The sequence below is a fragment of the Hakea prostrata genome, chromosome 10 (assembly GCF_041222555.1).
Source record: "Hakea prostrata isolate BN-2017 chromosome 10, UWA_Hpros_2, whole genome shotgun sequence".
In the NCBI taxonomy this organism is placed as follows: Eukaryota; Viridiplantae; Streptophyta; class Magnoliopsida; order Proteales; family Proteaceae; genus Hakea; species Hakea prostrata.
In genome coordinates this window covers 1,670,752-1,683,239 of record NC_142609.1, presented here as the reverse complement: position 1 = coordinate 1,683,239, position 12,488 = coordinate 1,670,752, and the positions used below count along the sequence as shown (strand labels likewise).

At 35.7% G+C, this 12,488-nt stretch overlaps 1 protein-coding gene across 2 annotated transcripts; it reads right to left on the bottom strand.

Annotated features, from left to right (window-relative positions):
* Positions 1 to 88: 88 nt before the first annotated feature.
* On the bottom strand, positions 89 to 12,277 carry LOC149001381 (DNA-directed RNA polymerase subunit beta). Of its 2 annotated transcripts, none has more exons than XM_089136866.1 (3): positions 11,942 to 12,277; positions 515 to 1,310; positions 89 to 406 (listed from the first exon to the last, which is right to left on the bottom strand). In XM_089136866.1, the coding sequence occupies exons 2-3, from the start codon at positions 1,113 to 1,115 to the stop codon at positions 195 to 197; spliced, it is 813 nt and encodes a 270-aa protein (XP_088992992.1). In that variant the 5' UTR covers positions 1,116 to 1,310; positions 11,942 to 12,277; the 3' UTR covers positions 89 to 194. The 2 variants fall into 2 exon arrangements, with proteins under 2 accessions (XP_088992992.1, XP_088992990.1); XM_089136864.1 differs by having other exon boundaries at positions 515 to 1,302.
* Between the last annotated feature and the right edge of the window lie 211 nt (positions 12,278 to 12,488).

Sequence of the window (12,488 nt, the reverse complement as noted above, 5' to 3'; positions counted from 1 at the left end):
ATCAGTATGAAATTCTACAGTTTGGAGATCCAACGTAAAATTATTTACGCGATTGAAAGCGGTCAGTACAGAGATGACTCAGACAATATCAAGTAGGAAGATTGCTATCAATGAAAGAAACTAAAATTTGAATCATCGCACAACTGTTTCCAATCTCATTCTCAAATCCTACAGATGATATAAGTAAATGCCATCTATTCCTGTGAGGCTCCTAAATTGAACTTCAAAACAGCAAGATAAAAATCACGCTCATCAACGAATTCAGTTATCTCAAAAGAATGACTGACTGCAACCTTCTCCAAAGTAATTTTATCCGGCAAGTCACAGACAATCACATCAGAGTGATCTTGCTTTTGTTTCTCCATTGCCTCCCTTCCTTGGGAGTAGCTAATGACCACTCTTGCACCTGCACAGTTTAATCAGAACCTTGAGGAAAGAAAATGGAAAGAGAATTTCGCCCATTTCTGTAACCGATTGAATGCCAATTAACATAATATGCAAGGAGTAGGAGTACCTGAAGAACAACGAGAAGACAATGCTCTGAAAATATGATCAAGTTCAAAGGGCAGAGCAGGTAAGCAGTAGAGAAAAACCACATCAAAAGGAGTCCATTTCTCAGGCACATAGATCAATTCCCCTTGCCAGCACTTAACTTTATCATATTTCTCCTTGATACCCGCTAAAGTGAATAGTGAGTCATGAACAAGAAGCAATAGTTGGCAAGGAGACCAATCAACCAAGTGGTCAATGAAATATTCAGCCCCAATTGAAACCAAGACCCGAGAATTCTCTTCAATGTTCCCAGCAGAGATTATCCGTTTAGCCTTATGATCACGTTGTTCTTTGAAATTTACATCATCAAACTCAAGAAATGACCAATCTTTCTCAGCAAATTCTTCTAAATTGATGACAGAGATTGTTCCCTCAGTTGGGTAGGCTGGAGTATCAATCGACTGGGGAGCACAAAATGCACGAGATGAAGATGACAGTGAAAGAGGAGAGAGAATGCCACCTCTAAAATTACAATGATGGGAGCGTGATTGTAATCGAAGATGATGACAGCGATGGAAGGATGATAGACAGGGTAAGGAAGTGGACACATATAGAGAAGCCATGAGAGAGCAAGCTCTGTGGATTAGGACAGGGCCATTACGATATATGACATGGACTCCAGAAATACTTTAGAACCAATGAACTCTTTTCTGTAGCGATCGGAATCCACTAAAATAGTAATTTTTCCCTTCAGTGGATGGCTTTCAAGATAATCAGATGACAAACGTTCTTCATCAACCTCAAGATTACCTGCATAGCTATCACGTATACAGTATGTAACTTCTGGGTCTCCTGTACCAGCAATTGAAAATTTTTTCCAGCCAAAAAGGAACAGAATAAAGAAGGAAATTTTGGTACACTGTCAGCAGCATGCGAGATGGCAAGTGCAATATAAAATCTTAGCTGAAAAGGTCTGACTTATTGCACTGCACTGCTTCTACGACCCTCAAAGAACTCTAAGAACTACACAGAAGAAACCTAAAATATTTGTGAGTCCTGCTCCCATATCATGTTTCTACTGAATAATTGCAAAGACAAACAAATCAAATAATTTATATCAAAGCATCACACAGAGTATCACACTATATATTTCTCCTTTATTTCATTGCAAAGAAAAATTCTTCGTTTCATCAGGCCAGATGGCTCTTAGAATTGCCCTAATAGAGATGCAAGGATTCAAAATTTTTGCAACCATCCAAACAGAAAATGGAGACCCTTTCTTTGATCTGATGCCACAAAACGTTTTAGTTATCAGATGGTATAGTATATATTGCTGATGGGCTCTCCAAGTCCAAGATTCTGAACTGCACATGTCTATTTCTTTGAACAATTCAGGGACACGAAACTGTTTTGAATAAGACAAATACAAACTGCCTCATTGGAATAAATATAAAGTATAAGCCTTAGATAACCCTACAATACATAATATCCATTCGGCTTGCATTTGTAAAACAGGTTTTTATAAGGGCTGTGACAATGCCGGGTGGAGCAGGGGCTTCTTGAGACCCCAACCAACCTTGATCTCAAGAGATAAGTCCAAGCCCTTCCTGACCCTAATTCAGGGTCCATCAAAACTCAACCCAGCCCACGCCTTTCCCGGTGACATTGCTCAGTGTGTTTTACACGCATCCTCGGCCTCTGATGTTTAGGTTAATCTTTCATGACCATTTTTCTCAAAATAATGCTCAATTAAAATCCACCAAGGGTAAGAAAACTGACAACAAAGTGAAAATTTCCAGGATGATGTGGATAGAAATGACCCTAAAAACAACGACAAAAGTAATGCATGGTCTTATTATGACTCTGAAGAATATTATGGATTTTTTTGTAAAACAGAGGAAGGAGTAACCACGAAACTCAGTCAGCTGTTAGGATCGTTTATGACAACCTGGATCATTTCAAGAGAGTGATCACAGATTATGCCATTCAAGTATGGTTCGTATGGGTCTATATCAAGAACAGATATGGGTTATAATTATATACAAGGATAAGGCATGTAAGCGGAGGATTCATGGTTCTCCTATTGGTGATATAAGGATATTCTTGATAAAGACATATTGTGCTAAGCATACATACCCAAGAGGGGGAAATCAAACAATTACATCCATCTTGCATCCTAATTGAGAGTTGATCCTAATATGAAGACATCTACAATGGCAGCAATGTTGAAGGAAAAATTTGACGTTCAAATCCTGTATGCGACATTATGCCGTGCAAAAAAGAATAGCATTGGAAACTCAACAAGGTACACATGCTGAGTTATATGCTACGCTTCTAGCATTGTGATGTCTTACAGGAAAGGAATGATTTCAATTTTCAAGATGCAATCTAGACCTAAACAAAATATGGATGGTTATCCAACCTTTAAGCAGCTATTCATATCTTTCAAGGTTTGCCTTAACAGATTTATAGATAGGTATAGACCTTTCTTCATGCTTGTGGGATGTCACATTAAGGGGCAATATAGAGGAATTCTATTTGCCATCGTTGAGGTCAACGGAAATAAAAGTTTATTTCCTATGGCATATAGGGTTGTTGAGAATGAAGGCCCAGAAAATTGGGAGCTTTCTAGGAAGATTTGGCTCTTTGCGGTATACATGGATGATTTACATATTATATTTATGTCTGATTAGCAGAAGGCAATTTCCTCTAATCATTTTTTTCATAAAATTTATTATTAAAAATTGGCATTTTGTTTAATTATGATATTTTTATGCAAGGGTTACATCAGCGAATTACGAAGGCCTTTCTAGGGTGTGACCATAGGAACTGCAGCCAACACCTATACATTAACTTTAAAAACAAACAAACGCACAAGGAAATGGCTTTAAATTGCATTTTTAGCAAGCGGCTCAATTCTTTACCACCAAAAAATCTAAAACTACAATGAGTGACATCAAGGGAATTAATCAGGAAGCTCACACTTGGTTGCATAGAATTCCTCAAGAGACATGGCTAAGACATGGTTTCAGTTTTAACTTCAAGAGTGACCATATTACCAATAATATGTGTGAGTCCTTAATAACTAGATTATTCCTTTTAGGGACAAGCATTTTCTCATTTTAATAGATGAGATATAAAAATATTTGATGACAATAATGAATGCAAGTTATGAGTTAGATTGCACCTTTGTTGGTAAGGTCATACCACAAACTAAAGCTCACTTGGCTATGGTCAATAAAAATAGCGAGGGTTGTAAAAAGGGTCAATTTGTAACTGAAACCGAATGTTGAATCCAAATCCAAGTTGAACTAACCGAACCAGATCGAGACAAATTCAATTGGATCAGATTTGGATAAAAACAATTAAAGTTTAATTGGATTTGGCTCGGATTCGATATAGAGGCTAAAACCGTTGGTTCTAACCAAAATTTTAACTGAATAACCAAATTAATCAATGCTTTAAACTCTTTTGAGCTTTTATAAATCTAAAAAATGTACTATTTACGATTTTATTAATGTTTCCTCTTCATTAAAGGTAATTCAATTTTAAATGCATCTTTTGATTAAAGAATAACTAATAGTGGACTCTTTTTAATTCTATCCTCATCTTTATCTTTTAAATGTAAAGGCTTTCTTTTATGGTTCCATAACTTCCATTCATCTCTCCATCTACTATTTATAAAAGATTTTGTTAATAAAAATTTAGTGTTTTAAGGATTCTTCCTAACCAGTGCTTGCATCTCTTTAAAAAAAATTCTCAACCCTTAGACAATACTTAGTTGAATGAACCGAGTTAAAATCCTATTTATGGCCGATTTTGAACCATTTTCTATAATTATATAGAAACCACAACCGAATTGGAACTGATTTGGATCCAATTCTAGAACCGACACGGTTGTTGGATCTGGATGCAATATCATTGCCTAGAACCCAATACCATAACTGTATTGATTGACACCCTTAGGTTGTTCTCATCTTCCAACTGGACCAAACTTATAGAAAGTGAGACCTTAATAGGAGGCAAGAGGATGACCCTATAAGACTTCTATCAATGATTGTTACAGTGTTGCAAGTTATATTTAGATTTGTAAATAAACCATTCACCCACTTCCCAATCTAGATGAACTTAAGTTGAGTTAGCAATTGTTCAACATCCATCATTGAGGAGGTCATAGGAAACCAAGGAAAATTAGAAGGCAAGACCCAAAAGAGAGAGAGCCTGACCTACCAAAAAGATCCACCAAAAGCAGGTGTGGTAGATGCAATCATGCGAGGAACTATCAAAGAGACCCAGTGAAAAGGAAAAACTAGTTCTGTTGCCTTTAAAGGAGACAAGGTTATAATTCATTTATATATTTTATTAGTTTTGCATCAATTTATTATAGATACTTATTGTTAATTCTATTCATTACCAACTAATTGAATAAAACTAATAAAAAGAATAACGAGTTAATATTTATAATCAAATTAATGCAAAACTAATGAAATACATAAATTAACTATAAGCTTATCTATCTTTAAGGTTAAAGGCCTAGTTTTCCTTTTCACCGAGTGCTTTTGATAGTTCCTCGCATTATACCCATGTTCCTTGAATCCACCAAACAAGTCATTGGTGGATCTCTTTGGTAGGTTAGTCTCTCTTGCTTTCGGGTCTTACCTTCTGTTTTTCCATGGTCTTTTAGATAACCTCTTCAATGGTGATATTGAAAAATTCTCAACTCATGGGTCATCTTTCAATTCATCTAAACCAAGAAGTTAGTGAATGGTTTCTTTAGAAGTCTCAAAATACCTTGCAACCATATAAAATTCAGCTCAAAGTCTTCTAAAGCCATTCTCTTGTGGTTGATGCAAAAGGTTGCATGCTTACAAGGATGCATGTCAAATCCACCTCTTACTTCCCATCAAGGTCACATACTTCATACAAATCTGGTCTAGCTAGAAGATGAATAAAACCCTTACTATTTTGTGACCATAGCCAAGTGAACTTCAATATCTAGTGTGACCTTACAAACAAACGTGCTACCTAACGCATACCTTGAATACATCATTATCAACAAGTGTCTCCTAATCTAACCTATTAAATAAGAATAGGCTTGTCCCTAAAAGGATTTATCCAATTACTGGAGGGCTCAGACATAATATTGTTAATATGGTCATTTTAGTAGCTGAAATTAAAAGCATGTCTTGACCATGTCTTGAGAGGAATTCTAGCTTGTAAGCTCCCTAACTAATTCCATTGATGTCACTTAATTTCTTAGCAATAAAGCTACTTGCAAAAAATACAATCTAAAGCCATTTCCTTTATGCTTTTGTTTTAAGGTTCGAGGTTTCGAATTCGAGGCCGGTTTCCACCTAAATCTCGAGCTTTCGACCGAAAAAACCAAAATCTTGAGGATTTCAACACAAACTTCTCGACACCCATGTAAAGGGGGGTGCCCCCCCCGGGGGGCCCGCCCCCCCCCCCCCCCCCCCCCCCTGTGTTCTTAATGGGGGGGGGTGGGGGGCGGGGCCCCCCCCAAAACCAAAACTCGGGTTTTGAGATTGTATTTTCGAGCAAGGTTTCGACACTAGGGTTTGGGACTTATATGACCTCCATTTCATCTAATTTCTTGCCTCCTCTGTATTTAAAGCATAATAAACACAATGGAACTGGCAGTTTGCTTGGAAGAAAAAAAAACCCTAAAAAGTTATTATTCAAGTATACTAATAAATGACTAGTTCTAACAAGTATAAACTATATTGCATACAGACATAGAATCATCAGCATACATGAATTGTTCGATAGAATGGCTACATATACACCAAGTCAACAAAATATAATGACCAACTAGATCAAGTGATGGCTCATTTAAGACATGAACAAAACAAAAAATAAAAAATGGGAAGTTTGGAACTATTGGTTATTGCTCATGCTTCACAATATGTTGTCAACAGACACGAGGACCCAATCGCCTGTAAAGGCCTTATATTACTTTGGGCCTTAGAGTTTCCTTTGTAGTTTGGACTTGGGCCCATGAATAATTGTTGTAGTTTAAGAGGTGTTTGAAGGCAAAGGAGGAGCAAAAGAGAGCTATTTAAAGGCAAAGGAGTTATGGAAGTATGGTGAAAATGGGGTGGAAATCACCAAAATACAAGAGAAATCAGAAAATATAGGTTTTAACGAATTTCGGTTGATTATTCCTTATAAAATCCTCTATCTCGGTCAGAACCTGCGATTATTCCTTATAAAATCCTCTATCTCGCTTTATTTTGATTGTAACGAAATAAAATATCGCAAGTTTCGTTTCGATTTTGAAAAATGCAGATATTTCAGACTTTTCAGTCAAAAATTCGACTGTTTCGGTCGAAATTTGTACTGTTCTATGATCACTTTCTTGAAATGATCCATATTGACAAAAACCATTTAACAACCAATTAAAGCTTGGGATTACTCCCTTCTCCTTTCTCTATTTCACAAAAATGTCAATAATATTTTTAACAGTCATAATCAGACCATGCATAAGTTTTGCTGCTACTCTCAAGGTAATTTCTACCCACCTCACCTTAGAACTCATCATCTCTCTTATCAGTTTTCTTACCGGATGTCCACCTACTCGGTCATCACAAACAATAGTGAGTGCATTATCCTCTTATTCATAATCGGCATCTTGATCATTCTCTTTTAAGATTTACCATTATCAGATGCACAATTTTAATCAATAATGTCACCCTTGCTTCTCTTTATCCCCTACTTCAGCCATACCGCTTGAATGTCACCACTATACTAATACCTCTATTTTAAAACTTTGCCCTTTACAACTCTACAGTGTCCTAACTTTACTGGATGGTAGAAGCATACCCACTCTGAATTTGGTAGACAACGTCATCATATCCACTCTGACATTGTTGCAGCATGTAACAAGACCCATGTGGGCTTTGGTTCACCTCACTACCACCCCATTTTAGCTCTAGCATACAGCTGAAGTAGGCATTCTATGGTCCTTCCCATAATGTCACTAGCAAAGTCATCAACTATATGTAATTGAAGGGTACCCACCGACATTTACATCAAATTAGTGGCATCCATTTCCACACGTAGAGAAAACAACTTATACATCTTGCTGTCACTAGTAACTTTCATGTCTTCATTGCTATGGAGGATGTACTTGACGTTGAATGTCACAGTGTAGCCTTGTAGGAGATGACTTAAGACTGTTATATCTCATATATCACATCCACATATGAATACCTGTTAGGGTCTACAACATAGGTTCAGAGGCATTAATATAAGAATTTTTACATAAGCCCCCTCCATTTCCATTGGAAATTTGACGCACCCCCCTCAAAATTGAAGCCTTACAAAGTGCCCCATCACATTTAACACCGTCAGATTTCCGTAAGTTTTAACTTTGATTTTACAATTTTACCCTCATTTGATAAATTTATTTGAAATCCTAGAGAATTTTGACATGAGCATCATCCATTTCTAATCAAACACTCCACACCTCCCCCATAATCAAAATCTTACAAAGCCCCCTCCACACTTCACACGGCCAGTTTTCTTTTAATCGTAAATATGAATTTACTTTTTTACCCACACTTAATAAATTCATATAAAATCTTAAGTAATAATTTTATTATTCAATCCTAAATAATATTTTTAATGTCATTGTATTAACCTCGATTAAATGACTGAAATTTCATCCAATTAGAAAACTCTTGTATGATCATTTTATCACTCTATAGTCAATATGGTCAATATAGTCATATTTATAAATTAATTTGCCTTTAATCAGTTAACTACATACCTTCACTAAAGGTATGAAGTGTGAAAGGCATTATGTGAGGTTTTGATTTTGGAGGGGGTGCATTATTTTTCCAATGAAAACAAAAGGGTTCATGTAAAAAAAATCCTACAAATTTTATTTAGGATTTCAAATAAATTTATCAAATGAGGGTAAAATTGTAAAAGCAAATTTGAAACTAATGGAAACCTAATGGTGATAAATGTGGAGGGGGGCTTTGTAAGGTTTCAATTTTAAGGGGGTTGCACCAAGTTTCCAATAGAAATGGAGGGGGATCATGTAAAAAATTCTTAATATAATAGTAATAGCATATAACAGTCTTAAGATCCATCAATTGATCACCTATAAGAAATGTAAGGAACGTTAACGAGTACCGCATAATAAGAATGAAGCAAAATATTCTAACCAGAACAAATTCATATAAAACAACATTTCTAACCAAAACAAATTCTTAGAATGCAAAAAACATTGAGTGTGGGCATTGGATAAAATTCTATGTGATAGAATTTGTTGAGAATTGAAGCATCAAGGTGCACAAGTTTCTATTTTGAAGAAGTTCCTATTTTAGAGAAGCAATCTTGGTGCACAAGTTCTGAAAAATCAAGGTTTCTATTTTGGTTACTCTCTATTTCAGTTACTTTCTAATTTTCTTATTACTTGGTTGACAAATATTCTCCGTAGGATAGTTTCCTTTTTAGTAGATTTGGGAAATCCTATGCAATATGTAATTTTTCTTTTTTGCTGTAACTCAATTCAGAAAACTTTTTCCTAAATTAATACTTGATTTTACATTATAAATAAATTACCAAGGAAGAGCCAAAGCATACACATACAAGATCTCTCCCCCTTCTCTTCATCTCCTTCTTCTTCTTCAGTCTTCTTCTATTCTTCCTTTTCTTTCTGAATTTCCTCTCAGTCCCTAGGTTGATCACATGTGCTGAAATTCTAACATGGTACTAGAGTGGATTTAATCGACCTAGGAACTGCTTCTTCCCTCTTGACTGCTCAGTTTTCCTCTCTGTTTTTTTTTTTTTTTTTTTTTTTTTTCCTTTTTCTTACCTGGTGCACAACCACCTATAGCTACTATATCATGTGGTAGTAACTTCTCCAACAACACATATGAAGTCATCTACCATTCCTACTGTTGGAGACCTCGGGTGATATGTTTTCTTATTGAACTAGATCTGAATTTGTGTATGAAAGTCTCTGGTTGTTTGGATCGATCTTTTTTTTCTGTCCAGGTTATGATGGAGATGCTGCCTCCTCATTCTGCAATTCTCAACAGAATTCAATATTTTTTTAATACAACTCTATCAGAGTGCATCCTAACAATTCAAATGATACTATAGACAAATTCTAGCAACATGTTCTACTATTCTGTCCTCTTTGAATAAGAGAATAATCAAAAGCAGATCAATGGATAGAAGAACTGAATTACAACTTCACATGTTGTATGAGTGGATTCAGAAGTTAAATATCAAGCCACCAAGTCACTAGCTAGTGATACATTCTGTGGAACTAGTACTTTTGGCTCTAGAACAAAGCCTAAGTCTTCTTAATTGTGTTAATATGAAGGAGAATGTATAATCTGGATTGGTACACTTGATGTTTCAATTAGTTACCTTCACCTAAGCGTGTAACTTAGCCACCCTTGGTTTTACAAGGGAATCAACTTCCCTGTTGTAATCTAGGATAGTATTAGTTGTTTTCTTTGTTAATATCACTTGATTTCTATCAGAAAAGAATAGTAATTTCCCTAAATAAAAAGTGATTGCACAAACACTTAAAGGCAACACAACTAAGAAATCCCTAGATAAAAAGTGACTGCACAAACAGTTAAAAGGCAGCACCACTGAGAAAGAGAACTCAAAGGATGGCAACTGAAGAAAAAAGAGACATCGGTAGATTAGAGTGACATTGTTCCAGTAGACCAGAAATAGTTTTAATGCAAAATTTAAGTAATCAATGGACTACTCCATTCAAATCAAAAACCATTATAGATTACAACAAATTCAAAATTCAAACAATGAACAGATAAATTCCAGAATCTCAAATCTAAACTTCTCTATTATCTTTTTCTGTAGTTTCTTCTTGTGGACCTCTCAACTTTAAAGAACTTGAAAAGTATCCCAAAAAAAGAACCAAAAAATTCATCATAGTCAGAGGAAACCACTCATTCAAACAAAAGCAAGATTGTAATTAAATGCTTTAAGAAATGAGCATTATGCATATCAGAGATGGCAATATAGTTAGATACTCACTAATCAGAGGCCTGGTCATCAAGGAACAACTAAGCTGTCACATTCCCTCGGTTGGTTTCGGTGCAAACCAAGAAGTTTTTGACAGCTTTGTCCTGACACTCTTTAACAATATATAGTGTAACATAGATAAGGAAAACAGAAAATGCCTTGTCACCTAAACAATTCAAGTTTGCAGCAACCCCATTAATTTTTTAAATAGAGGATAAATGGTTACTGAAGTTGATTTAAACAGCAATAGCGATAAAAGAACACGAATAAGCTAAGTTTATGACTTGTGGGAGGACAAGTACAACCAAACAGATCTTGCTTTTCTAGATTGGCAAAAGAGCCAGTCATGTGAATATGAAACACTTCCTTATTTATCCAATTGCAGGGGTATCCCATAAAAGGAATGGGAATGTTATAGTTGTTCTCTGCTACAGGAAATTATTTGGAAATATCTCATAATTAATTGTACACCAGAGTACAACTAGTTTAATAAAAATACATAGTTCATATACATAGTTCTTAACCAAATTATCAAGCAATTCAAGTACAGGAATCTCCAAGGGAAGAAGAAGAAGAAAAAAAAGTCCTAGAATCCCGATGCATAAACCTAAGGAACTGCGGAACTCAAGAAGAAAGGCCTCGACCGAACAAAATAGATAAATACAACACTGAGAGAAAAAGGTAGTTACAATTCTTACAAGAGACAGAGAAAGAGGGGTAGAAGATGAACAGATACCGAACCTGATAGAAAAGCTTCAACTAAACAAAAATAGATAAATAAACACTGTTTTGACTCACAAGCCTTTTCTGGTCCCTTCTGGAGACAACAGACCTCATCATCCCTTCCCTTGTTTGAGCCTTTTTTAATATACTCTAGATAGTATGAATATGATCAAAAAATTATACCATTTCTGAATTGATTAAGCCTTGTACAATTAGCATCAATTTGAACTGTCGTAAACTGCTACAGTCCTAGACCCAGCTAGCAATGTCTAAAACCATTAGCCCTATGATTTAGGAGAAAATCACATGATACTTCATCTTACATATCCACCTAATCAATATAGTGGTTTATGAACTGAAAAAAAATCAATTCTGATATTAGTAAAAGCAACAGAAAAATCCGGAAGAAGGAGAGGACGGTCGAGAAGAATGAACAAAAAGTTAAGTAGGTATCACACCTACCATTGAGGAGAGCAAAACCGGCATTATATCCACAAAATATCATAATCTTCTATTGAGTAACCACATAAACGCTAAACGAAATCACGTAAAAACGCAATACCTAATCCAAAGAAAACCTAAACGAAAGAAAGTTGTACAAAAACCTAACATACCCACAACAGATTGAACACGATAACTAATTTTTTTCAATAACTTTCAAAGCATACAATATCAGCTTCAGGAGACGAACCTTCTTGGACTTGCGAGAGTGAAGTGTGACTGTAAAAGAAAGAACCTCTGAAGCTCTTCAGACGAACCAATCTTTAACGGGAGCAACTGAACTCAGAGCTGCAACACCTACTCTTCACTTCTGACTACCAAATAAGCAATCAAGCACCTCAACAGCTTTTCTTCACCGAACATGGTATCTAACATAATCTTTGGGAGTTTGTCCTTTCATGTAACAACGGTTTTTGTAATGGAGTCGGTAATATCGAAACAACAATGACTTCCGATATATCCAACCCTTCCATTGTCGGATTTTCATACACTGCAATTACCTTTTGCATAAAGGTGCTTTGTCATCCGCAAGAGTCGAACCTATGACTTCTCCCACGATACGTATGGATGTTACCACTCTACCAATCTTGCATTTTTTTTTTTTCCCTTTTATATAAAGTGGCATGGGTATCATTAATTTAGTCCAAGAAAATGATCCACTCTTCTCCTTTCTAACCTATATGGCTTGTCATGGCCATCTCTCAACCAGGGCTCAATTGAAAAGCTGGGGGTGTTGA

Bases quoted from the DNA above. Each gene is read 5' to 3' on its own strand.
- LOC149001381 (XM_089136866.1), bottom strand. From the start codon at position 1,115: ATGGCTTCTCTATATGTGTCCACTTCCTTACCCTGTCTATCATCCTTC. The intron at 407-514 runs GTACTCCTACTC...TAAACTGTGCAG, and splicing joins GTCTTCTCGTTGTTCTTCAG to GTGCAAGAGTGGTCATTAGC.